The sequence below is a fragment of the Colletotrichum phormii genome (assembly GCF_030913505.1).
Source record: "Colletotrichum phormii strain CBS 102054 chromosome Unknown BDP81scaffold_12, whole genome shotgun sequence".
NCBI classification, from domain to species: domain Eukaryota; kingdom Fungi; phylum Ascomycota; class Sordariomycetes; order Glomerellales; family Glomerellaceae; genus Colletotrichum; species Colletotrichum phormii.
Genome location: NW_026851454.1, coordinates 1,054,611 through 1,077,650, shown reverse-complemented (window position 1 = coordinate 1,077,650; position 23,040 = coordinate 1,054,611). Strand labels below are relative to the sequence as shown.

General features: G+C 48.7%; 6 protein-coding genes across 6 annotated transcripts; 4 read left to right on the top strand and 2 right to left on the bottom strand.

Annotated features, from left to right (window-relative positions):
* Window positions 1-3,628: 3,628 nt before the first annotated feature.
* On the top strand, window positions 3,629-5,477 carry BDP81DRAFT_395309 (uncharacterized protein; the record flags this gene model as incomplete). Its single annotated transcript, XM_060588051.1, has 4 exons — window positions 3,629-3,818; window positions 3,880-4,040; window positions 4,099-5,110; window positions 5,164-5,477. The coding sequence occupies 4 exons, from the start codon at window positions 3,629-3,631 to the stop codon at window positions 5,475-5,477; spliced, it is 1,677 nt and encodes a 558-aa protein (XP_060444365.1).
* A 3,099-nt stretch (window positions 5,478-8,576) lies between these two features.
* BDP81DRAFT_376536 (amidase signature domain-containing protein) lies at window positions 8,577-10,720 on the top strand (the record flags this gene model as incomplete). Its single annotated transcript, XM_060586746.1, has 1 exon — window positions 8,577-10,720. The coding sequence occupies exon 1, from the start codon at window positions 8,753-8,755 to the stop codon at window positions 10,718-10,720; it is 1,968 nt and encodes a 655-aa protein (XP_060444364.1). The 5' UTR covers window positions 8,577-8,752.
* Window positions 10,721-11,134: 414 nt separating this feature from the next.
* On the top strand, window positions 11,135-11,674 carry BDP81DRAFT_450608 (uncharacterized protein; the record flags this gene model as incomplete). The annotated part of the gene is made up of 1 exon (XM_060592545.1): window positions 11,135-11,674. The coding sequence occupies one exon, from the start codon at window positions 11,135-11,137 to the stop codon at window positions 11,672-11,674; it is 540 nt and encodes a 179-aa protein (XP_060444363.1).
* Window positions 11,675-12,765: 1,091 nt separating this feature from the next.
* On the bottom strand, window positions 12,766-14,840 carry BDP81DRAFT_376529 (cytochrome P450). The gene is made up of 5 exons (XM_060586745.1): window positions 14,382-14,840; window positions 14,215-14,317; window positions 14,095-14,163; window positions 13,442-14,044; window positions 12,766-13,387 (listed from the first exon to the last, which is right to left on the bottom strand). The coding sequence occupies exons 1-5, from the start codon at window positions 14,766-14,768 to the stop codon at window positions 12,954-12,956; spliced, it is 1,596 nt and encodes a 531-aa protein (XP_060444362.1). The 5' UTR covers window positions 14,769-14,840; the 3' UTR covers window positions 12,766-12,953.
* A 3,513-nt stretch (window positions 14,841-18,353) lies between these two features.
* Window positions 18,354-19,049, top strand: BDP81DRAFT_322283 (uncharacterized protein; the record flags this gene model as incomplete). The annotated part of the gene is made up of 3 exons (XM_060584686.1): window positions 18,354-18,681; window positions 18,748-18,856; window positions 18,911-19,049. 3 exons carry the CDS (start codon window positions 18,354-18,356, stop codon window positions 19,047-19,049), a joined length of 576 nt encoding a protein of 191 aa, XP_060444361.1.
* Window positions 19,050-20,340: 1,291 nt separating this feature from the next.
* Window positions 20,341-22,510, bottom strand: BDP81DRAFT_430238 (carboxylesterase). The gene has a single exon (XM_060590589.1). It carries the CDS (start codon window positions 22,158-22,160, stop codon window positions 20,445-20,447), a length of 1,716 nt encoding a protein of 571 aa, XP_060444360.1. The 5' UTR covers window positions 22,161-22,510; the 3' UTR covers window positions 20,341-20,444.
* Between the last annotated feature and the right edge of the window lie 530 nt (window positions 22,511-23,040).

Genomic DNA, 23,040 nt, shown 5'->3' with positions numbered 1-23,040 from the left:
GTGATTATGGTTAGGTGGGCAGCTCGCTTGTCTGGGCAGCTCGCTTATCAAGTACGTTACATAAAGAAGTTTAAGTAGCACTAAAGGTTACTTTATTACCGTCTTTAAAGGTTAGTAATATCTAGCTTATAAGTTGGTGTTGGAAAGATAAATCTTTTATCTTATTATTTGCTTTATTAACCATATGACGTAAGAATATTATATTAATCTATAAGAGTTATAGATTGATATGAATATTGATTACAAAAGCACAATTGATTATATAAGCTTACGTGAGCGAAAGACGGCACTGGAAGGTAATAGAATACGCTGGAATTTACTTGAAAGGTATTACGTATTACGATTACGCATTGACTTACGTATAGTTATGCTTATTAATTATGATATAATTAATAAGCAATGGAATATTCTAGTCGGAGGATCTTGTGCCTATATCTGGCACGATAGCTTTAAGAGGTAAGTGATAAGACTCTTATACAAGAGTATTAAATGGTGAATATTCATATAGAAGCAAGAATATATGAATATAAGGGTAGTTAAGCGTATATAAAAGAGGTTAATAAATGTAAAGAGAGTACATAGTTAGATTACTATATGAGAAGTTGCTTGCTTAACGAAAGGTCTAAGTGAGGTTAGAGGTAGGCAAAAAGGGAAAAAGTAAATAAGTTGAGGTACGAGTTGGGATAATCAGAGAATCGATTGTATTAATGACTATTCTATGATATGGTGGGAAAGTGTAGTCTATATATAATATAAATATCACATGTAATTATATGTAATCACATGTATGTTACGAGCAGGACAAGGCAACCAACTGTGGCACAAAGCAAAAGCTTCGATAATGATGACTCCGGCATCATTGTCCCTTGTTCTGCATTATATAGCTACGCGCCCACAGTGACAAGTTGCGGCGGGCGTAACAATGTACTCACATGTAATCACATCTGATGCTTAAGTCCGAGCATTAAGTTTATACGGGCATATGTGCCTGTCGGCGCTTTAATATGTATATGTAAAGCGTATTTACGTACGGGCTGTACGTGCGTACAAAGCATTGTATCTCAGTAGATACGTACTTCAATTGAGCCTCTTATTACCATGTGACTTCTTAAGCACATAACTTCTATGATACCTATATTTATAAGTTATAAATATATTATTAGAAAGGTGGAAAATCAATGAGTCTAGATATATTTATGAAAAATCTGTAGCCCTTATATTCATTATGATATCAATATTTATTTCTTATATTATAGAGTACTAGTTGTTACGCCCGCCGCAACTTGTCCCTGTGGGCGCGTAGCTATATAATGCAGAACAAGGGAAAATGATGCGGAGTAATCATTATCAAAGCTTTTGCTTTGTGCCACAGTTGGTTGCCTTGTCCTGCTCGTAACACTAGTTTTAGGGTACTGATTAAGTATAGGCTTTAGAATTTTAGTAAATATTCTAAGTATAACTAGTACCGAAGGGCGTTTAAATACAAAATTAATATAGCCTGGTAATTATAAATAAGTTATAGTTATTTAGGCTATTAGCTCGTCGGGCTATAGCGTTCTGCCGTATATTATTATTGTAGGCTAATATTACCTCTCTATTTAGTATACGGAATCCGGTCTTCTATATAACTAGGTTATTGTAACGTTTAAAATAGATTAATAATAAATAAAAGAGGCCTAGATTAGGCTTGGCACTTTAAACGGTATTTAAAACTATATATAAAAGGTCGATATCGCCTCCTTATTATCAATAGATACGAAAGTCATTACTCTGCGGATTTCGAGATATTTTATAAGAATAATATCGTTACTTTATATATACCGGCTTATTTATCTTATTTATTCTAGCCCTTAAATATTAGAAATTTTAGGCCTTTAAAAACAATATATAATCAAGAAATTAAAGAGAAGATACGTCGGGATAATAGCTATATTACAAAAGAGGACTTTTTCTTACGTTTTATAAGGCTTTTATATAAGCAATTACGGAAAAAAAACATTTAGGGAGAATTTAGAGGGGCAGGACTTGTGCCTTTAAGTATAGAGGGTATACTCTTAAAACTTAATATAAAGTTATTGTAAGGGGCTGGCCCCTAGGCTTGTTCAATGTAGTGCCGTCAATTGACTATCCTAAGCTAAAGAGGAAAAAAAGAAGGAATTATAAGGATACGCGTATAGCTATAATATAAAGTGCCCGGACTAGGCGGTATAATACGGCAGAATAGTGGCTCCGACAAAGCCGGACATCTCGACCGGCTCCGGCCTGCAGCATAACCAAATGTAATAATCTAATGTAATAATCGGTTATTATAGGTCGCGGTCGGACAGCTTCCCAGCAGAGGGGTGTACGTGCGGCTCCGGCAAGGCCGGAGATATCAACCGGGCTCCAGCCCGTCACAGTTATATACTCCAACGCCTCTAGATTCCTCCCGTTAATACCCCCGGTATAGACTTCTTAAATACTAAATAACCTAACCGAGGCGTCTTTATAGTCATAACTTATTAAAAATCGAGTTACTTATTATTAAAATAGCTCCTTAACTTTAATTATTAAAGCTATAGAGCATCTATCTAAAGGGGCTCGTAGATTTATATACTAAATCGCCTTATTAAGATCCGAGAACTAGATCCTTTAAGAAGAGAATAACCTATTTAAACGACGCTAGAAAGCTAAGAGAAACCGTCTCTAATAAGGAGGAAGCCTTATTATAACTAAAGGAAAGGACCTTTAATTATAGAGAGAGCCTATAGCCTAAATTAAGGAGGAAACGTGCCGGAATAATGGTCGCTAATTAAGGATTAAGACGGGCTAACAATAATATAGCATTTATAGAAATACTAGTTATAATGCGCGAACGTGTCAATTCAATGAGAAAATGTCCGATAATAAGGATTCTGAGTAGTCTTAATTGAATTAATGAGGTGGGCGTTGATATTTGCTCCTTTATGTGATGTGGTCGCGGCTGAGTGGCCCACTCGCTTGTCTGCCCCACTCGCTTATCATCCACGTTACCTATCTTTATTTAATTTTATTTAGGTTAATATAAGTTAATTTTATTATATTTTATATACTTGTTATTGCGTGCTATAACTCGTAACACTATGTGTGGTCGTAGAAAGCAAGAGCAGAGATGAGAGAGCTGTCAGAAGCAGGGTACCTGTGACTTTGTACTACAACTGGTATTAGTTCAAGTGTCTCAGGACCGCCTCCAAGCCATGACCAAATCCCTTCGAACTGAACGAGAAGATGCCGTGTCCCATGTCGTGAGACGTGGTGACGTACGCTCCCCTCCCTACGAAAGCTGGACGAACAAGATCGCCGCTTACCGGCCGCCTTGAGACAAGATCCTTTCTAGTAGTGTACCTAGCGAGAAATGCCGCGCTTTAAACTTGATTGGCATCCGAATAGCTGTTGTGGTAACCAAGGAGTTATTGGAGGTACAGCTGATCGAACGCATCCTCAAGTGTTGATATATCGAGACCTGGGGCCCTCGCCAGTACGACTCAAGCAGCTCATTGCAGTCTTTTCAACTTGAATTCAACGTCATTGACACCTGCACATGGCAGTTTATTGAAGAAATTCTACACCAGTTGAGATTCCTTTGCATCTTTACCCCTACATCGTCAGTATGGCCGACTTTTCTACACTCAATGGCAATGCCAATCACGAGTCAGAGAAGAAGAGAACTCCTAGAAAGCTAGTTCTTTGTTTTGACGGTACTGGTAACACCTTCACCGGTTCCAACTCCGACACAAACGTGGTCAAGATCCTGAGCAAACTCGATCGCAATGATCCTGATCAGTACCATTACTACCAGAGTGAGTTGGTCTACGTCCTCAAGTGTTACCACTGCATGTGCTGACACGCGTTATCGTCTAGCTGGCATTGGCACGTACGACATCAATGATGAGTCTGTCAACAAGGGGGTATTTGGTGAATTCAAATCTTCCATCTCGCAGACCATTGATCAAGGAATTGGTACGACTTTCGACGCTCATGTCATGGCCGGTTACCGTTTCCTGATGCGTTACTACGACTCTGTTAGTCCATCTACCTGACAAGGCGAGGTGCTTGACGACTGACAAAAGTTTGATGTAGGGTGACAAGATCTACATGTTTGGTTTCAGCCGAGGAGCCTTCACTGCCAAGTTCCTTGCTCGCATGGTCCACACCGTTGGGCTGCTTTGCAAGGGAAACGAGGAGATGGTCCCCTTCGCATACCGTCTCTACCAGCGCTACTTGGCTGGCGAGGTCGAGGACTTCATTGTCTCACACCCTAAGAAGTCCAAGAAGGAGAAGAAGCACAAGAAGAACAATAAAGCCTCCGCCAATGGAGACGTACCGACACCACCACCTGAACTAGAAGACGAAGAGCCTTTGCACGAGGGCCATCGCGAGGATGAGGACCCGGCAGTTCACGGGGCCAAGTACGCTGTTGCTAGAGACGAGATTGCTGCCTTCAGCGATACCTTCTGCCGCAAAGAAAAGGCGATGCACTGCGGAAAGATGGAAGAGTCCAACATCAAGGTCTTCTTCCTCGGCATCTGGGACTGTGTCAACTCCGTCGCCGTCTTGGAGCGGACTGCACCCGTACCTGTGCCTGTCGTTGGCACTGCTCACCATGTACGCCATGCTGTAGCAGTCGATGAGCGACGCGTCAAGTTCAAGGCAGCTCTCCTCGCTCAAGATATGAAGGAGTCAGACCACAACCACGAAGACATCAAGGAGGTCTGGTTTCCGGGCTGCCATGGTGACATCGGCGGTGGCTGGCCTGCTTCTGCCGAGAGTAAGCTTGACAATGGCATCGAGATGACCTTCTGGGAGCGCGTCAAGAACTTTTGGACGACGCGGAAGGAGAAAGCAGCCAGCAAGGCTCTGGGTTGCGACCGGCTTCAATTGAGTGATGTTCCACTCGCTTGGATGATTCGCGAGGTTAAGCTTGTTGGTAACAAGGAAGAAGTTGCAGCCCTCAAGTGGCGCGACAATCTCGAAGTCTTTGAGAAGCGCTTCGCGAAGAAGAAGGACAAGGCCACAATGGGCGTCATCCATGATTCACTCGCGTATGGCCGTGGTACAAGCTTCTTCCGCGTTCTTCTGTGGAAGCTCATGGGTAAGAGAAAGCCCTCTCTTCAGCGTCTTTGTGATACTAACTCGTTACAACAGAATGGTTACCTTTCATCACTCGCTGGGAGCTCGAGGACAATGGATGGGAGAATGTCCGTTTCCCGCTCAACAAAGGAAGCACGCGAGACATACCCAAAGACGCTGTTCTTCATGAGTCCGTTCTCTGGCGATTGAAGAACGACCCGAAGTATTGCCCAGAGAACAATCATGGTGGTCGACTACTTCCCTGCCTGAAACACAAACACAACATTGCGGAATGCCATCCTGTGGAAGAGCATATCCATGATGAGAATTGTGACCATCAGATCTACAAGATTACAAGGTCCGCTTCAGATCTTGCTACGCGGACTTAGCGAACAGGCGATGGATGGATGCTATGCGCTTGCGCAGCCATTGAGACTGGACCGGTCTGTGAAGTCGAAAATGGAGTGACGGATAATGCGGAGGAACGCAATTTGGCAGTGTAGTTTCATCAGGAGTGTAAGGCAAATTGCTAATGCTTTGGCGTTATTGATGAAATCGCACGCTATCTGATCATCCCCATTACGGCCCAGTAAGCATCCCGCACTTTCGGGTTAACCCCACTGATCAATAATTTCAGGAATATGTTGAACCTGCCCGACTGCAAATACGTTAGTGTATGACAGCCTCGGTCTAATGTCTTGATCCGAACATCGGTCTCGCTTCCCTCCTATCTTGACCAATTCCTCAGGACATCGTATCCCATCGAGTGCTGCTTGACGCCATTTTTGCCAAGCCCCCAAATACCCACTATTTACCCATTATTACCCCGCATTCGAAGGGGTACTTAACAATACGTCACTTACCCTGTGTTCTTTTACCTATTACTACTACTATAATTTCTAATTTAATTAATTCTGTAATGTCTTTTAGTGATTCTAATACCTTTATTATATTTAATCTTTTTATTACTTTTATATATAGCTACATAATAGTTAAGGTCCTTCTAGAAGACCTTACTACTACCTATAATATTGTTACGCCCGCCGCAACTTGTCACTGTGGGCGCGTAGCTATATAATGCAGAACAAGGGACAATGATGCCGGAGTCATCATTATCGAAGCTTTTTCTTTGTGCCACAGTTGGTTGCCTTATCCTGCTCGTAACAAAGATAAATAATACGCCCGAGCGCTATAACGTAGCGATAGTCCGGCCCTATGAACCTCTAGTTACTAAGTATAGTCTTCCGGGCTCCTTCTGGCCCTTTAATATACCGGCCCGGGCCCAAGAGGTATAAGGGCTACCGGTAAGCCCGCTTGAACTATTCCTCTAATATATTCTATAGAGCCTTATAGAGCAGTAGGTATAGCAAATGAATATAGCTCTCTTATTTAAAGAGGGCCCTAGGGCTAGAACTTCTAGAGTAAATAAGTAAAAGAAGACTTTAACCGACGATATCTACCTCTTTTCAAGGATCCTATTATATATAGGGATCTATAGGAAATCTAAATTATTAACTTACTAGTTAATCGAGTAGGAGAGGGAGGATCCTATCTATCTATTTACGCGATTCATATCCCGGGACCGTTTTCAACTACTACTCTAGCGACTACGGATATTTAATACTGCTGAATTCCGGCCCAGCCAGCCAGCCCAGCCTAGCCAGCCCAGCCAGGGCCGGGGCCGGGGCCAAGATCAAATGCCAGATGTATACCGGAAGGTTAACCAGTGGTCAGCCCACATCCAAGAGACTGGGGACTCTCTTTATATACCTGGTTCAGACCTTACAGTCGACGAGGCTATGGTCCGATTTACAGGTCGATCTCTTGAGACAATAACGATTCTAACGAAACCTATCCTAACTGGCTATAAGATCTGGATCCTTGCCCAGTCTGGCTACTGTATATGGTGGCTGTGGCACGTACATGGAAAGGGCCCATACGCATTAGTCCCCCAGGCCTAGCCTGCCCAGCCCAGCCTAGGCCGGTTGGCTAGGCCTGCTGGGCTAGCTGCTGGAAAGCTGGCTCTGTTGACACTATCGTAGCAGGTAGTAACTACCCTTATTTCCCTACTTCTAGCTGCAACCTACTACGTATTCCTTGACAACCTCTTCGCCTTTATACGTCTTTTTCGTACCCTGAGGAATTAACAGATTAGAGCTTCTGGTAACTGCCGGAAGAATAGTGGGATAGATAAGATCTTAGTTGCTGAGAAAGAGACTGAAGGACGGGGTATCCTCTGGGGCGAAATATATTATATCCTTACTTTTGATAGGGAGGTAAGCTGCTAGCCCGCCCAGCCCTGCTCAGCCTAGCTAACTAGGAACTAGGTTAACTAATTTACCTGGAAGGATAATGCCCTCGTACTCTTCTTGTTAACTGTCTTTTAGAATAGCCAGGAAGTTATTCGTAACCGCCGCCGCCTAGCGGGGGATACTGCTACTAAAAAGGCTGCCCGGCAACTATTTGGCCTAGACGTCCGTAAGGACCTTCTAGTGCCTAGGGCAATCGATGAGTATGATTATAAGATGAATAGGGTTGATATGAGTAACTAGATGAGGTCCTATTATTAATATAGCTACCCTATTTAACAAGGAGGTTAGTAGTCAATTACTTAGAACTTTCTGCTAGAAGTGGTAGTTATGAATACCTTTTTACTATAGCTCTGGGGCAGCCCTAGGTGGTAGAAGGTAAAGACCTACTACCGCTAGCAGTAACTGCTTGTAGCATAGCTTATCTAGTAGTTTGGACCATTAGCACAAGGGCGGCAGAGGTCACGGCCTAGACAGGCTGTAGATAAAAGGAATACCTCCATCCCATGGGAACACCATATAAAGGGTCACGGAAGGTTAATTCCCCTTGTTCTTATTGCAGTAATACAAAGGTATTAAGGGCCCGCTAGACGCTAGGTAAAATATCTTGGAATAGCGTCACATAACCGCGTAGATACACGGGGAAGGGCTGCTTAGACTGTAACGTACCCTTATGTATTTAAGGGGATTATTAGTACCTCTAGTATACGCAAAATATATAGGCCATTTAGGTGTTATAACCCTATTGGTTAACTTAATAGATTCATAACCCCTGATTGGCTCTACCCCGCCCTTGGCAAAAATGGCGTCAAGCAGCACTCGATGGGATAGGTTGAAAAGCATCGTGGAGGTTGGGGTTTACCCCGATACTTGTACGACCAATTGCACAACACGGATGACAGTGGCGGAGATGCGCCAATGTGATTTGCTGACAGTCGGCAAAATTTCGTTCTTGGCCGACAGCCAGAACGTCACTCTGCGTGGAAATAAAGACCATTACCTCCGTCCAAAGTCAGGGATTCGGACCCGACTATGTGGAGAGGTTGGGGCCGCTTTCGGCACTAGAAGACGCTTTTCTCCAAAGCCGACTTCTCCAAGTTTTGATAAGGAACTTCGAACCTTGCCTGCGTCTTATCGATGTCGGTTATCATCTTGACGTTGTTGATAGTCATCATGTCGGTGACACACAGAAAACAGGAGATTGAATCCTTCGAGAGAGTCTGACTGATGCTGCTCGCATGTAAGGCTGTTACTTAAGTAGGCAGCGATGTATCCGGCAGAAGAGTCAGTGCCAGAGCTACGGCACCAAAGTTCCCCAGCAATCCTTACCAGCTAACAGCTGTGCCTCTCATGAGATGCGATCTTTGGCCTTTATTTTGGCTTCTTTCCGCCTAGTCAGTGCCAACTTCGTCAACCAGGGCCAAGTTCTTAGTCTCAATGGTGTTTCTTACTATGCCGGCGGGATCGCTGTGGGCCAAGTAGGAACAAACGGCTCTGGTTTCTCGGTGCTCGCAACTGCCCAAACTCCTGGCCAAGACCTGGTTCCACTCACCATTATCGAGACCTCGCGCAGCATCCTTTCAGGAGACGAGCTTCTGAACATCACGGCCACCTATGATAGCACGGACGATGTCTTCCAACCTGCCTTTCTACAAACGATCTATCTCCGCCCAAGTACATCTAATGCTACTGTTGTTTACAACCGCACTACATCTCTCGAGTCTCAACTATCACGACAGGGCACCTCTTTGGTTCTGTCGTCGCAGAAGATCGATGGCCTTGCAAGCAACATCGCGAGTGGTGTAACTGACTTGAGTCTCCCTCGAGGCCCCTACTTCGTCTCGGTTCACACCGGAAACATCTACAAGGCCTACCGGCTATACTACGATGACCATCTCGCTTTTGTACAAGGCGTGATTAGCGATGAAAAGGGTGCTTTCACTACCCTCCCTGCCGTTACTGAGAATGTTATGGCAAAGAGTATTGCAGTTCCGTCACGACTCTACTACACCAAAACAGAAGAGCAGCCTCTCGCCGGTCTCCGCTTCGGAGTCAAGGACATTTTCCACGTCAAGGGAGTAGGCACGAGCGGCGGAAATCGGGCCTACTTCTACTTGTATGGGCGCCAGAACAACACTGGACCGGCTGTGCAACGACTCATCGACCTTGGCGCTGTTCTCGTTGGTAAGATGGGTACTGTGCAGTTTGCCAACGGCGATCGTCCTACCGCCGACTGGGTTGACCTCCACGCCCCTTTCAACCCCCGAGGCGACGGGTACCAAGACCCCAGTGGCTCGTCTACTGGTCCCGGTGCTGGAGTCGGGGCGTACGACTGGCTTGATCTTGCTGTCGGCAGCGACACCGGTGGTTCCATGCGTGGTCCGGCAGGATCCCAAGGCCTCTTCGGAAACCGGCCTTCCACGGGCGCCATCTCCCTCGAACATGTTATTCCACTGAGTCCCGTTTCAGATACCGCCGGAATGTTCGCTCGCAGTGGCAGTCTCTGGGCCAAGGTCACACAGGCTTGGTATCCTGAGTTTGCTTCCAACTACACTTCCTACCCGACGACACTCTACCAATCAACGGCTAGAGGCGGCGCTTGGTCTGGGGGCAACGTTAGCGAGGAGGCCACCAGTGTTATCGCGAGCTTCGTAGGAAAGTTGGAAGGCTTTCTGCAGGCTAACTCAACTCCTGCAAACTACACGCAGCTCTGGGGCGAGACGCACGGAGAAGCACCAGCCGATGTTAACGAGATGCTATACCTCACCTATGGCGTTTACGTCTCTCATGATCAGTGGAACGAACTCGGCAAGCCATTTTTCGAGGACTATGCAGCCAAGTTTGACGGACGTCAACCATACATCAACCCAGGGCCCCTCGCTAGATGGCAATGGGGTCAGATTCATTCGACGGAAGAAGTCTATGCTGAAGGCCTCCGCAACATTTCCCTCTTTAGATCCTGGTACGAGACCGAGGGTTACGGACGACATAATCCCGAGTCTTGCTCCGAGGGGCTCTACATCTACCCCTGGTCTGTGGGCCAGCCCTCCTATCGCGATGTCTACCTCCAGGCCCGGACCACACCGCCGCTGGGCTTTGACGACTCTTCCGTCCCGGTCATGGCCGGCGCCCCGGAAGTAGTGGTTCCCATCGGAGAAGTCCCCTACAACAGCACCAAGTCGTTGCATACGGAATATCTCCCTGTGACTATGGCTCTGAGAATGGCGAGGGGATGCGATCATCATCTCGCCAATCTAGTCAGTGATCTTGAGAAAGAGGGTATTCTTCGCCCGGTAGCTGCGGGTCGCCGGCTGTACCCTTGAGTATCGGTCTCATGCTAGTCTCCCACCGGCCGGCATGGTCGGGATCGGACCGGCGGGATCTACATGGAGCTGTAGAGCGGCCTAGGCCGTTTTACCCCGCAAAGTACATGGTTATGACGTCGATATACGCCCTTCGACGCCCAAGACCCCTTATCAAGTGTAATCAGATTACTGATCTAGTTCGAGCCAGGATAATTACTTGTAGTCTGGCATCATAATAATAACTAATGATAAATACCAGTTAACCCTCCATCTACTACATCGCTACCTTGAAGAACCCTTGCGAAGAAACTCTGACATCCCTTGATTTGATCCTGTGCTGAGTTCTCTTTGGCACTTCTTAGCACCGTAGCATCAATACACATCAATACAGCACTACATTTCCCGGCCGGCTTCCTGTGTCCACTTTACACAATGCCTTTCTATCAGATTCATCATACATATCCTCTCACCAAGACGCAACGGGAATCCATCGCCTTGTCAATTACCAATCTTCACTGCAGCACGTTCAGCACATCGGCCTTTTTCGTCCATGTCAACTTCATCAAACAAGAGGAAAAGCCCGATGATGGAACCTACTTCATGGCGGGAAAGTCGCACACCAGCAACTCAAATCGCATTGTTGCACTAGTCCGAACCTCGGCTTCTCGCAAGAAAGATGACTTTGATGCACTGGCGGCCAAGATAGAAAACGCCTGGAACGGGGCTGTCAAAGAGCCTGGCAAAGAAGCCGAGTTTGATGAGGCCAAACGGCTTTTAATGGTTGTGTTTACGCCAATGTTGGCGATCAGAGAGGGCGGGATGGCTATTCCCGACGCTGGCCACGAGGAGGCGTGGCTCAAGCAGCAATTACCGTATTTCAAGGAGATGAGCGAAAAGCATGGAGTCAAAGACTTCACAGACCTGCTTGAAGAGTTGAAACAGATGGAATCGCTCAGAGGTCTTATGAATTAGGTTCTGGGATTGGGTCTTCTGATCATAGTGCGATCTAAAATGTTCAACGTGGATTACTGAGTTTGGCTTCTTGATATTGACTCTATTGAACACGCTCCTTACTCTTGGACATGGTTGGCCCCGATCATATCTTTGATAAGTCATTGCTCAACTCACCCACGCCTTTCTTGATGAGCCTGATGAAGGCTTGAGAGGTACTCATCGTCATACAGAACTGGCCTTCTAGCGGAGCAATTTGCAGGAGAGCTGTTGCCAAGCGGCCCACTATCAGACGGTTCAAGGATGAAATAAGGTTATTTGTTGTACAGGCGTGGATGGCTCACCTTTACAACACGGAGTGGTCGTTTGATGACCGCAGACCAGCAAGGCAACGCGTGTTGCGGACCAGGGAACTCTGCAGCTACCTCTCAACTGGCGAAAATTTCCCTACATCTCAGGAGAAGAATAAGGTCAAGCGTCGTTGAAACTGGCCCTCAAGGGAGTTGAAGGTGCTATGTCGGTGTTTCGTGCCATGATTCCCTCGGCCATACTTCCCAAAACCTAGAATCATGGAAGAGGCACGGTGCTCAGACGATCTAGAACCAGAGAAAGATGGCTGTTGACGAGAAAAGAATTGCCGTTATCCACGTTTTGCGTCAACGGCTAGACGCTCATCGTCTACCGAGGCAACACGATCATCCAAAGTGTGCGAAAATACAATTGCACTGACAAAATTACCATTCATGGCTTCAGACGAAGGACAAAAGCTAGTAAACTGTGTTGAATTTCGGAGTATTTGAGTGGCCCAACTAACGGAACAGGGAACCCGTCGGCGCAACGTGGCGAAAGACTTGCTTACGGGCCGTAGACAGGACGAATCCTTGCGCGAATCCGAGAAGCAAGCCGGAGGTGAGATGATGTTTCCACAAGGAATCAGACGATACCACGTTGCAAGTTGATTCGATCGTGTTTCCTGGGTGGTTGCTCGATGTTGAAACTTGAGTATGAGCAATGGTGTATGAGGTCGTTGAGAAAGCGGTAAATTCTCATGAATGAAGTCGACAAGTGTATCAAACATGTTGCGAAGAAACAGTTGCAAAGGATGATATTCTGGTTCGAAAACAATGCATTCAACGCCTAGCTAATCCAATCTGTTTGGCTCATTGCTATGACCATCGTCCGACCTCGATTACATGAGCCCAGTGAAACCCAACAAAATGCATGCCCAACCAGAGATAAATCACACATGCAAGTTTGCCCGAGGATGTTGATGTACCCTACCGTCGCGCACGGAACTCCTTCATGCCTTGAGGCCCAAGTCGCCGGTCCTCCGCCGGATCTCGAGCTTGGCCTTGGGGTCAACTTCCATCGTGAATCCAAAGTTGATCGTGTTGGGCTGCTGCTCCGCTGCCAGTCTCCAGTCGTACTTGAGAAGGAGGTGGCAGAGAATAATCTTGACCTCGTTGGCGGCAAAGAAACGTCCAGGGCAGGCGTGCTGGCCGTGTCCGAAGCCAAGGTGCTCTGGCGAGGTGCTGACAAAGTGCGCGGCTCCATCGTTTCCGGCGCCAAGGGACTCGCGCATGCGCAGGTAACGGTATCCGTCAAAGCGGCTGGGGTCCAAGTAGACGGAGCCATCGGTCATTCTTTGACAGCTGACAGCGATGCGGCTGCCCTCGGGGAGTTCCAGTCCGTTGGAGAGGGTCACTGGCTTGGTGGCTTCGCGGTGCATGGCAACTAGTGAAGATTGATGTTAGCGATAGCTACCCGAGAAGGTGGACAGGCACTTACCAATGCCGATGGGGTGAAGACGTTGAGTCTCTTTGCAGAAGGAGTCGAGAAGGCGCATCTTGTAGAGACCCATGCGAGCCCATCCGTCGGTGCGGATAACGTCGGTGATCTCCTTGCGAAGGGGCTCGAAGTAGTCGGGGTACTTGGCAAGGTCAAGCATCACCTGCGTGATCAAATCGGACGTGGTGTGCAGAGCGGCGAAAGAAAGTCCAAGCTGCATCATCGCAGGGTCCGACTTGGCGTCGTCGGAGGCTTCCTCACACCAATCGAGACAGTCGTTCCACTCAGGCTCCTCCTCGCCGCGATCTAAAGCTGCCTTCTTCTCTTTGCGGCGCTCCTCCATGATGGGGTTGATGATCTCTCTGGCCTCCTTGACCTGCGCTTGAAGCTGACGGCTGATAGGGAGGACTTGGTGGGCAAAGTTACGCAGAGACTTGGGCAACATTCGGAGGAACTCTGAGGCGAGGAAGCTGGTTCGGGCGTACTCGGAGGTGATCTTGATCCATTCCTGGTTACGGCAAAGTTCCTCGCCGCCAAAGACGCGCGTGGATACTCGGGCTACAACCTTGAGCATGTTCTCCTTGATTACCACGGTTGACCATTCTGTGTTCTGTTAGCAGGTTCTCCTGGTGGTGCTGGACTGGAGACGTTACCCTTCTCCTCTCCCAAAACATCAGTCAGTGACAGCGTCGCCTCGTCGGAAACGGGAGATGTCAGCTTTGCTACAAGGTTGTTAGCTCAGGTCGCAGGGGCGGAGTAGTATCCGGACGTACAAAGGAACTGGGTCAATCTTGTTCGGATAACGTATTTGAGAACAGCCTTTTGCGCGTTGTTCTCCTTCAGAGGCTCGAAGCCGGGCATTTGGGCGTGAAAATTCTGCGCCACAATCAGTATGAAGCCTCAAAGCTTGGCGGGCGCGAGTACTTGCCTTGTCAAGAACGCGGTCGAAGCTGAGGTCCTCGTGGTTGCGGATCTCGTTGGCGAAGGGTACCGCAGGAAGGATTGTCATGTCTCCCATGTCCGTCAAGACCTGGTAGGGCTCATCTGGGTTCGTCTTCGTCCTATCCAACACAATATTCCGGACCTTGGTAATGAAGTCATACTTGACTTTCAATCCAGTAAAATCCCACTTGTGCCGAGGGTTGACGATAGGCAGATCTGTGTGCGGCGTTTGCTCTGCTTGTTGTATGGAAAAGTAGAAGACAAAAAGCAGGAAAGCTGTGATGAAGTATGGTACTGGCTTCTCCAATGGACTTGGGAATGCCTGCAGTGTCTCGAGGGGCCCCCAGGAGGACTGGTTGGAAAGCGAATCGTTGGCGGTGGCCATGTTGGATGAGGATACACTCGTCACTGTAGAGACAAGCTTCCTGTTAACAATGCGGTAAATTTTAGTTGGATAAAATTCTGGAGAAATCCCAATGTCTGAACGAACTGACGACGGGGAAGCTCAAAGAAAAGGGAAGCCGGCAAGCGGCCCAGCACCATGGTGTCGCGGTCCAGGCATACTGGACGGACGTATCTTGGCTATGCCCGCGAAACACCTATCGAGACACCAAAAGATGAGCTCAAGAGCTTGGGGCGCTTTGCTCACACCCGCTGGCGTGACAGCTGATGGGCGGTGTTTGGTTTCAAGGGACATGCAGCCGCACAGTCCCGCAAGGTTCTGTCGCTGCTGTCTCGGCGCATGGACCGCATCCTCGGACGATCTCAGCGCCGATCTGGGAGCTTAAGAGTTGGAAGAGCACGGGAGAAGCAAAAGTCTTGGAAGCTTTGAGTTGGAGTGATCTCGGGTCCTTTTGTTGTTGGGAGCAGCTTGAGAGCACGTATGGGGCATTCGGGACCACGAGGTGGCCGGGCTTTGTTGCTTATTTCAAGTTTGGGGGCATCGGTGCTCTGCCACAGAAGAGCTGCAAGGGGGAAACTCTCGGTGGGGGTCGAGCTCCATCTGCGACCAGACCTGACTTGGAATCGCGTCACGGAGAATTAAGAAGGATCCCGGAGTGGATTCCGGAGCACGCGGAGGAGCTTCCGTGCGGAGGACTGTAGATCCTCGGTGCCGGGGCATAGACTAGTATCCGGTCTTGTCTATCTTTACATGTAAGCATGGCAGTTTGTCTAGTGCTTGTACCAGCACTAATGTGTCTTAAATCCTAAATATTTGCTATTCGCGCTCTGCATAAGGTAAACAGAGCTCTATTAAGATGTACGTATCATGGTCTCAACGCATGTCCTTGACTCCCCTGTCATCGAGTCCATCTTGTTGAAAAGTCTGGACCTGGATTTCTAGCCTGGCACGATGATCATCAACATCACTAAACTTGATTCTCGCTTTTGATCTTCTCGGCTATTTTCTGCCGTGTCATACAGGGAGGGAAAAGCAAAGAGAGCATTTCTATGGCAAAACGGCCCAGCAAGCCTCCATACCAGAGACATGGGAGACCGTTGAGCTGAACGGACGGTTATCTGTAATTCTCCAATTCTCAAATAGATTCGTTGCCTCTTTTCTTCTGATGCCGGCACTGCAAAGCCGCTCAACGTCTACGCGAAACGGGCTCCGATAGGTTTCGCGAGAAACAAGAAGAAACTTGTCCGCGGCTGAAACATGCAGGTGTTGGCTTCTAGAACATAGAGAAGAAGGCTCAGCGACCAATCACTTACCACAATTTCTTCTGTCTCGTTTCTGGTCTGGAGCCGTTGGTTGGTGCGTATGCCGATTGGATGTCAACGGTTGCAGATTTCACTTGTCCTTTATTTGCCTGCACTCTCAAAGTAGGCGCATGATGTTCCGACCATCGGTACTTTTGCAAGTTATTCGAATCTAGCAAAGGTGCTTAGCCCAGAAAACGATCCGGGCTTCCGAGACCGAACGCAGCCCCTCATAACAGCATTACACCCAGTGACGCTCTCCCATGGTGCTGGTATTAATTGCCATTCCGACAGTGCGACACCCATTTGCTGTGGCTCAGTTCATTCAACTCGGAGCGATAACGACTCCAAGTTCGAGATATTATTAAAGGACTCGCTTCTACGTTGATGTTCGGCATAGCGTCGTCCAGTCGGGATGGGAATGTCGAAGACCCCAACTGGCTGCATGAACTGAGCAGTGGCGGGGATTGCCTACTTAGTTATGGCGGTGGCTCAAACCACAAGAGGGGAAAAGGCTTTATATACAGAAGGACTAGGTATCTTTGATCAAATAGAAACACTTATTGTTGGATCTCTGAGCAGTCAGCAGAAAGGGTGGATCTGGAAGGCGGTATGGGCACTTACAAACGGCCCTTTCACTTACATAATACCACTTCTGAGGAATCGTGGGCTCTGCCCACAACCTCCTCCCTCCACCTCCATACGCAGCAATAATAGACCATTATTGACACTTCGTTCCAACCGTACGGTTGCCCTGCTGACGTGTATACCAACACTTATCGTTATTATTTTCATGGACAAATCACATGAATAAGGTAAGTAGTCGTGAAGGACGGAGAACATAGCATATAAATAACCGCAGGAACGGCGCAGTCTTGGAGCTTCTGCCATCATCTCAGACGCCTTGTCGCTTTTTCTTTTTTTCTTTTACTTCGATCGAGAATGAAAACAAAAGTTCCGCAACACACCTGAATAGTCTCGTGCATTGTAAAGGCGTTTGTTTGCACAGTACCTACATGTAGGTAGCTAAATGGCATTCCAAATTTGAACATTCATTACATCCGGCTCCAGAATCTGCATCGTTATTGCCAAAGCCGGCGAGATAGCATAATTGAAGTCGAGTTGGCACCACCTTCATTATAGAGATTTTGAGTCCTTCGGCTACCTTCACGAGTCTTTGGCTTCAATTATATCAATGAGAAACGAGGTAGCCGGAAGCATAGGACGTTCCCCCTGAGCGGTGGAGACAGCAAAGTGGCTGCATGGTTACAAACATACAAGAAATGGCTTCTCAAAGATGCAAAGTGTCGAACGGCAGAAGAAGCGATGAACTCATTCCTATGACATCCGATAGATCAATCGTTCCCTGAATATGCTGGTTTCGGGATGCAAGCACCGCCGACTCGAGGCGACGATTCAACAGGCCCAATCCTGCCACAGCATCGAGCGTTTTGGGCGTCGCCTACGGATACTGCTTTTGAGTTGGTTTCCTATTACCGAAGCGGGGGAGATATTCTCCTCGTATTGGGGAACAGAGACTTCAAGCATTCGACCTCATCTCGGGAGCTTCTTTGTGCCTTTTCGCCGTATAGGTTCTCGTGAATATCCATGTGTGCGGAACCAATCGACATCTTGGCGTTGCCGTTCCAAAGAGTCTATTATATTGACTCATTACCTCTTCAGGGAGGTAAATATCGCTGATATGGTGGCTGGGCAAGTTGAGTTCTGTGAACCTGCAGAGCATAATATTCCGGATGAACCGGATATAGCGCCAAGGTCACGATTTCCATGCTTCTCGATATTGCTTCAGGGACTTTGTCGATCGTGGCTCCCTGAAAAACATCACGGGAACAGCGAGGCTATTCTGGCAAAACGGAACAATTAGGTTTGTTGATGCAACTCCAGGAGATGGGGCCGGGCCAATTGACGGTCTGACTGATTTCATCAACGTTTCTCTCGCCCTGGATCGAGTGGACACTATTTCGCTTCCGATGATGACTCGCACATGGGCGACCCTCGTAACCAAGTCGTGAACCTTAACCGGCGTGGTTTCTTATAAGCGGGGTGGGCACTTGGCAGACGGGCTTTTTGAAAACAATGTAAATGAAATGAAAAGCCCCCGAACTTGTTCAAACAGACGGTTTCCTCCTCCGCGTTCAATTGTTATCCTTCTCGCGCTACCTTGAACTTGAGTTGCTTCAGTCGCGATATCACGAGTACATACATACAAACATACCCGGCGTTCGTTATATACAACACAGTCATCATGCAGTTCACGTCTCTCACGTCGGTTGTGCTGGCATCTTGGGCTTTCCAGCAAGCCGCCGCTCTGCCCGAGATCCAAGAGAACACCAACATCATTGCCGTTGCCAAGAGTGTCCAAGAGAAGCACCCCGAGGCATTCGCTGCTTTCCAGAAGTCGAACCTCATCAACCTCGTGGCGACCACTGAGAAGCGACAGGAGGTCCCCGGAGATGGAAACCCCGACCCCAACAGGCCGCCCGTCATTCCCGACAACATTTTCCTTCTTCAATGCTCCGAGGCCGGATTCCTTGGCGAGTGCCTCTCCTGGGGCGCTCCTCCCGGACGATGCGGTAAGCCTCATCACATGATGACGTCACTTACTGAAGGTCAAGTTGCTGATGTATTATCCTATCTAGTCAACTACTCTAGCTTCAACAAGACTCAGGCTTTCCTTGACAAGTATGAGAATCAGACTACCTCTTTGAGCTCAAACACAGGGGGACTTTGCCAGTTCTACAAGTTCATGTTAGTGTTCTCGCATGGTCATTCTCTCAGTTTCTCAAACTGACATACAAATAGCAACTGCGACAACAAGGGTGACGACCGCGGTGTTTCGCTCGGCTACAACTACAACCTCGGCGTGGCAGATGACCAGGGCTACTCGGGAGACTATGACAACCAGATCAGCTCTTGTAAGTGTTGTGTTGCCGTGCATTGACTAAGTAGGTTATCGAGTGAATTGCTGACAACTTCACAGGGAGATGCTAAATCCCTAAATGGAGTGGAATGACAGTGCAGTATAGGAAATGGCAGCTGTACTCTAAGATCTACAGCTGTATCTGCGTTACCTGAGTACTGATTTATGAGTTGAACGTAAATAAATAAACATGAATGAACTGATGAATTCCATCGGATGACTACTTACCTGTGTCAACCTCCACGAAACATCTCTCCAGCTTGGCACGGGCTGTTAGTGCCATGCTAAGGAGGGGCCCCAGTCCCCGCGGTTTGCCGCTGCGCGCCGGGGTGGATTAGCTATACGCTAATCAAATCCTTAACAACGCACATTTTCCCCTCGAATCGAGCCGACGATTATTCAACCTAACGAGCCGCCGTCGACTCGAATTCGCCTTCCGCAGGCTAGACGAAGTCTTTCTGGTAGGGCAGGGAGCAGAGGTTCCATCTAGCCTCCCGAAGGAGACGGGCGACTTTCTTTCCCGGCGCAAGTGGCGCTTCCGGGCCCAAAATTGAACATCACCGACCGACTTTTCGACTTCGCTCTCTCAGCACCTTTGCCCCTTAAACGATCGAAGACTCCCTCGAAGAGACGAAACGACCATTAGGTAGCGATGTATAGCCACGGCTATATACAGCTATACTCGTTACAGAACCTAACAGCAAGCCCTACAACATAATCTTACGAGGTTTTCCCCTTATGGTTTCCCTTATGGCGGTATTACCTATTACGATATACTCCGGACGGTTACTAGAACGTTGTGTAAACCAGAAGCCTACGGGCTCTGGGTCGAAGGATAGGAGATACTGGCGGAATTGCGTTCTAGGGACGACCATAGCACTGTCTCGGGCAAGCCAGCGGCACCCAGAGACAGGTTAAACACATAGTTGCCTTTGGGCACGATTTGGAGGACGAGCTGGACTGTATCTAGTGATAGCTATAGGCCTACGGCCCTCCACGCCATATACCCTTCGGGAGGTCTGCCGCAAGGGCGGCTGCGCCCTTGCCGCTACGGCGTTAAAATACAACAACAACAACAATACTTACCTGTGTCATGACTACCGCTGCCGGCACCGGCCGGAGAACAAGTGGAGCCTTTGATTCGGAACTCCGAGCCAGCCAACGCAAGTAACGTTCGCAGCATAGGACAGCTTCTAGACCTTCAAGAACTATTCAGTAGATATGTGTCTTGGGAGTTGCCGAAAGAAGATTAATAGGGCGTGATATGAGCACAACAGGTCACGTAAAGCCTTGCAGTCAGCATGTGGTAAACCTGGAATATAAAGGTGTGCGGTAAGCTGGTAGATATGCTTGCTGGCAAGTGTTCTTCAGCGGGGGAATGGTATTGGCTAAATATGGTAGGATCATAGGAGACGCCTAGTAATATCTGGAGAATTGTCTAACGTGTCTCTTCCTGAACTTGGTGTCCTCAGTAGTGCTGTTGATACTAGCCGCCAGGGTAGCATCCAGCTCAGTGACAACGCCCTTGTCAACGGGCTTGCCCAAGTTCTCCGACGAAGGTCTAACAACATCGCAACGCAGGTTCTGAGCAGTGCTCATCCTCTCCATGTGGGTGTTGTTCGTCTGCACGAACAGACGCTCGCGGCCTTCAGGGCCGGTGAAAGGTCTCCACTCGGCAGCGCCCTTCTCGCGGTCGGTGTTGGGGTCCAGGTTGCGAATGAACGAGACCCAGTACTTGCGGAACTGCGAGATGATGGGCTTGTTGATGGTGAAGTAGGACTCGGGCGCTTGGCCATCGGTCCTGTTGTTGCCCCAGAAGGCGTAGGTGTTCACAGTGTGGTACGCGCCGAAGCCCTCGGCCTCGTTCTTGGGATCCTGGACTGCGAACTTATAGTTGTAGGTGATGGCTTCGTCGCGGGCAAGGTAGTTCTGGATGTTGCGGATGATGCAGTGGGTGCCAATGTCACCGATGGCATCGGCGGTCTGTCTCCACTTGATTCCGGAGTCAGGGTAGACGGTGCGGGGAGTGTTGATGTAAAGATCATCGAGGATGGCGAGGGAGGCGTTTGACAGCGAGGGGTCTTGTCCAAGGAGCCAAGTGTTGGCTTCCTCCGTAGAGTTGGTAGACTGAGGAGCAGAGTACATGGTTCCCTCCTGAGCGCAAGAACCCCAGATGGTGGGGACCTTGTTGTACTTGCCCTGCTTGAAGAGGTTGACCATGCTGTCGGTGAAGAGCTCGCCATCGATACCAGGGTTGAACCAGCAGCTAGAAGAACGGACCTCAGACTGGTTCAAGGCGCGAAGGCAGGTAAGAGAGTCAGTTGCATCGGTGCAGTTCTTCTCTTTAACGAGGCAGTCATACTGGCCCTGTCCCTGCTCCATGGTGCGCATCGTGACCCAGCCGCCAGACTCCGCGATACCTCCGGCATAGAGCTGCTTGCTGCCGAGATCAGCAGTCATGAGAAGACCGACAGCTGAACCGCCGGCACTGACACCGTCGAGAACAACCTGCTCGGGGTTTCCGCCAAAGTGGCCGATGTTGGTCTGAACCCACTCAAGAGCCTTCACCATATCCTTGACTCCGGCGTTGAGACCGCCGCTAGCCCGGACCTCCTCACCCTGTAGGAAGCCGTACATGCCAACTCTGTAGTTCATCTGAACAACAATAACATTTCCATCCGAAGCGATCTCGCTGGCATCCCAGTTTGCATTTGAGTTGGACCCGAATCCACCACCCTGAAGGAAGAAGACGACGGGCAGTCTGGAGTCGGTCTGCGCATCCGACGGGGCTGTGACACTAAGGTAGAGGCAGTCCTCATCAACGGTGAACTGCGAGTTGGGGCTGGAAACGGTCCAGTCGGTGGGCTGCTGGGGAGGGCAAATGGGGCCGTGGGCGGTGGCGTTGACAAGTCCGGACTGGACCGGGTCGGCCGGCGCGGCAAAGCGGAGGTCGCCCACCGGGGGAGCAGCAAACTGGATTCCCTTCCAGGTTGTCACGCCGAGCTCCGCGTCGGTCACGGCGCCCTGGAACTGAGCGTATCGAACATCGACGAGGGTATCGACGGCCTGAGCTCCCGGGGCGAAGAAACCCACGGCGGCGAGGATGAAAGTCAAATGTGATCCTTGCCACATCGTGATTGTAAGCCTGGGCTTTTGGTGGTGTAATGAATGTAGTCGAGGAATCCTCGATGAAAGAATGGAAACAGTGCTAGCACCTTGGAACAAGAAGAAGAAGAAGATAGTTGCGGAGACAATCAGACCTTCCTCTCTCTACGGACGACGATCCTCCGTTGGTTATATACATCTTGTATGCAGACTCTTCAGCCTGTTCCAACATCTCCTATCCCTAGACTTAGAGGCCCGAAAGCGCCGAAGATTTCTGTCTACAGTGCTACGGTACGCTTTCGAGTCAGTTGTTCCCTCTCTAAATGAAACGCTGCGGACGATAGCGCTCCTTAGAGCTAGCACGCCACGGAGCAATCCGTAATGCTACCCCACTACAGCGGAAGTTTAATAGATGGGACGAACCTCGGATCTTCGCCTGATGGAAAGAGAACCATCGCCCCTGAATGGCTGCGAAGTTGAGATCTTGGTCTGACGCGCCAGAGTCGATGGGTCGCCGTCCCGAGAGCCATTGGCAAATCATGGCCTCAATGACTGGTGATCGTGGTGAGCCCACCATCAACGTTACCATGAGAACAACAAGTACTGAACTTGGTCTGCAAAGTCCGAGGTTTGGAGACTTCCAACCAGAGTTTCACTTTAACACCTACAAATATCTGCACCCAAGTTACGTACGATTACGAGCCCGAGTGCTCGGAACAGCGTATGGGTGGAAATCCCCAGCAGCGGAGGGTGGGAGGTGGGCTTTACTGGGAAGTGGAATGCTGTCACGAATCAGCATATTGAGTAGCTTATAAAAATCGAGATCTCAACTATAGTCTATTTAATATATAGAAAAAGTAAAAGGAGGAAGCCCTCGAGGGAGCCCCTTTTGTATGTCCATACCCCT

Excerpts from the sequence above, each read along its gene's own strand:
- BDP81DRAFT_430238 (XM_060590589.1), bottom strand. The coding sequence starts at position 22,160 with ATGTGGCAAGGATCACATTTGACTTTCATCCTCGCCGCCGTGGGTTTC.
- BDP81DRAFT_376529 (XM_060586745.1), bottom strand. The coding sequence starts at position 14,768 with ATGGCCACCGCCAACGATTCGCTTTCCAACCAGTCCTCCTGGGGGCCC. Across the intron at positions 14,318-14,381 it reads AGGACCTCAGCTTCGACCGC|AATTTTCACGCCCAAATGCC; the intron begins GTTCTTGACAAG and ends ATTGTGGCGCAG. Across the intron at positions 13,388-13,441 it reads TCTTCACCCCATCGGCATTG|TTGCCATGCACCGCGAAGCC; the intron begins GTAAGTGCCTGT and ends AATCTTCACTAG.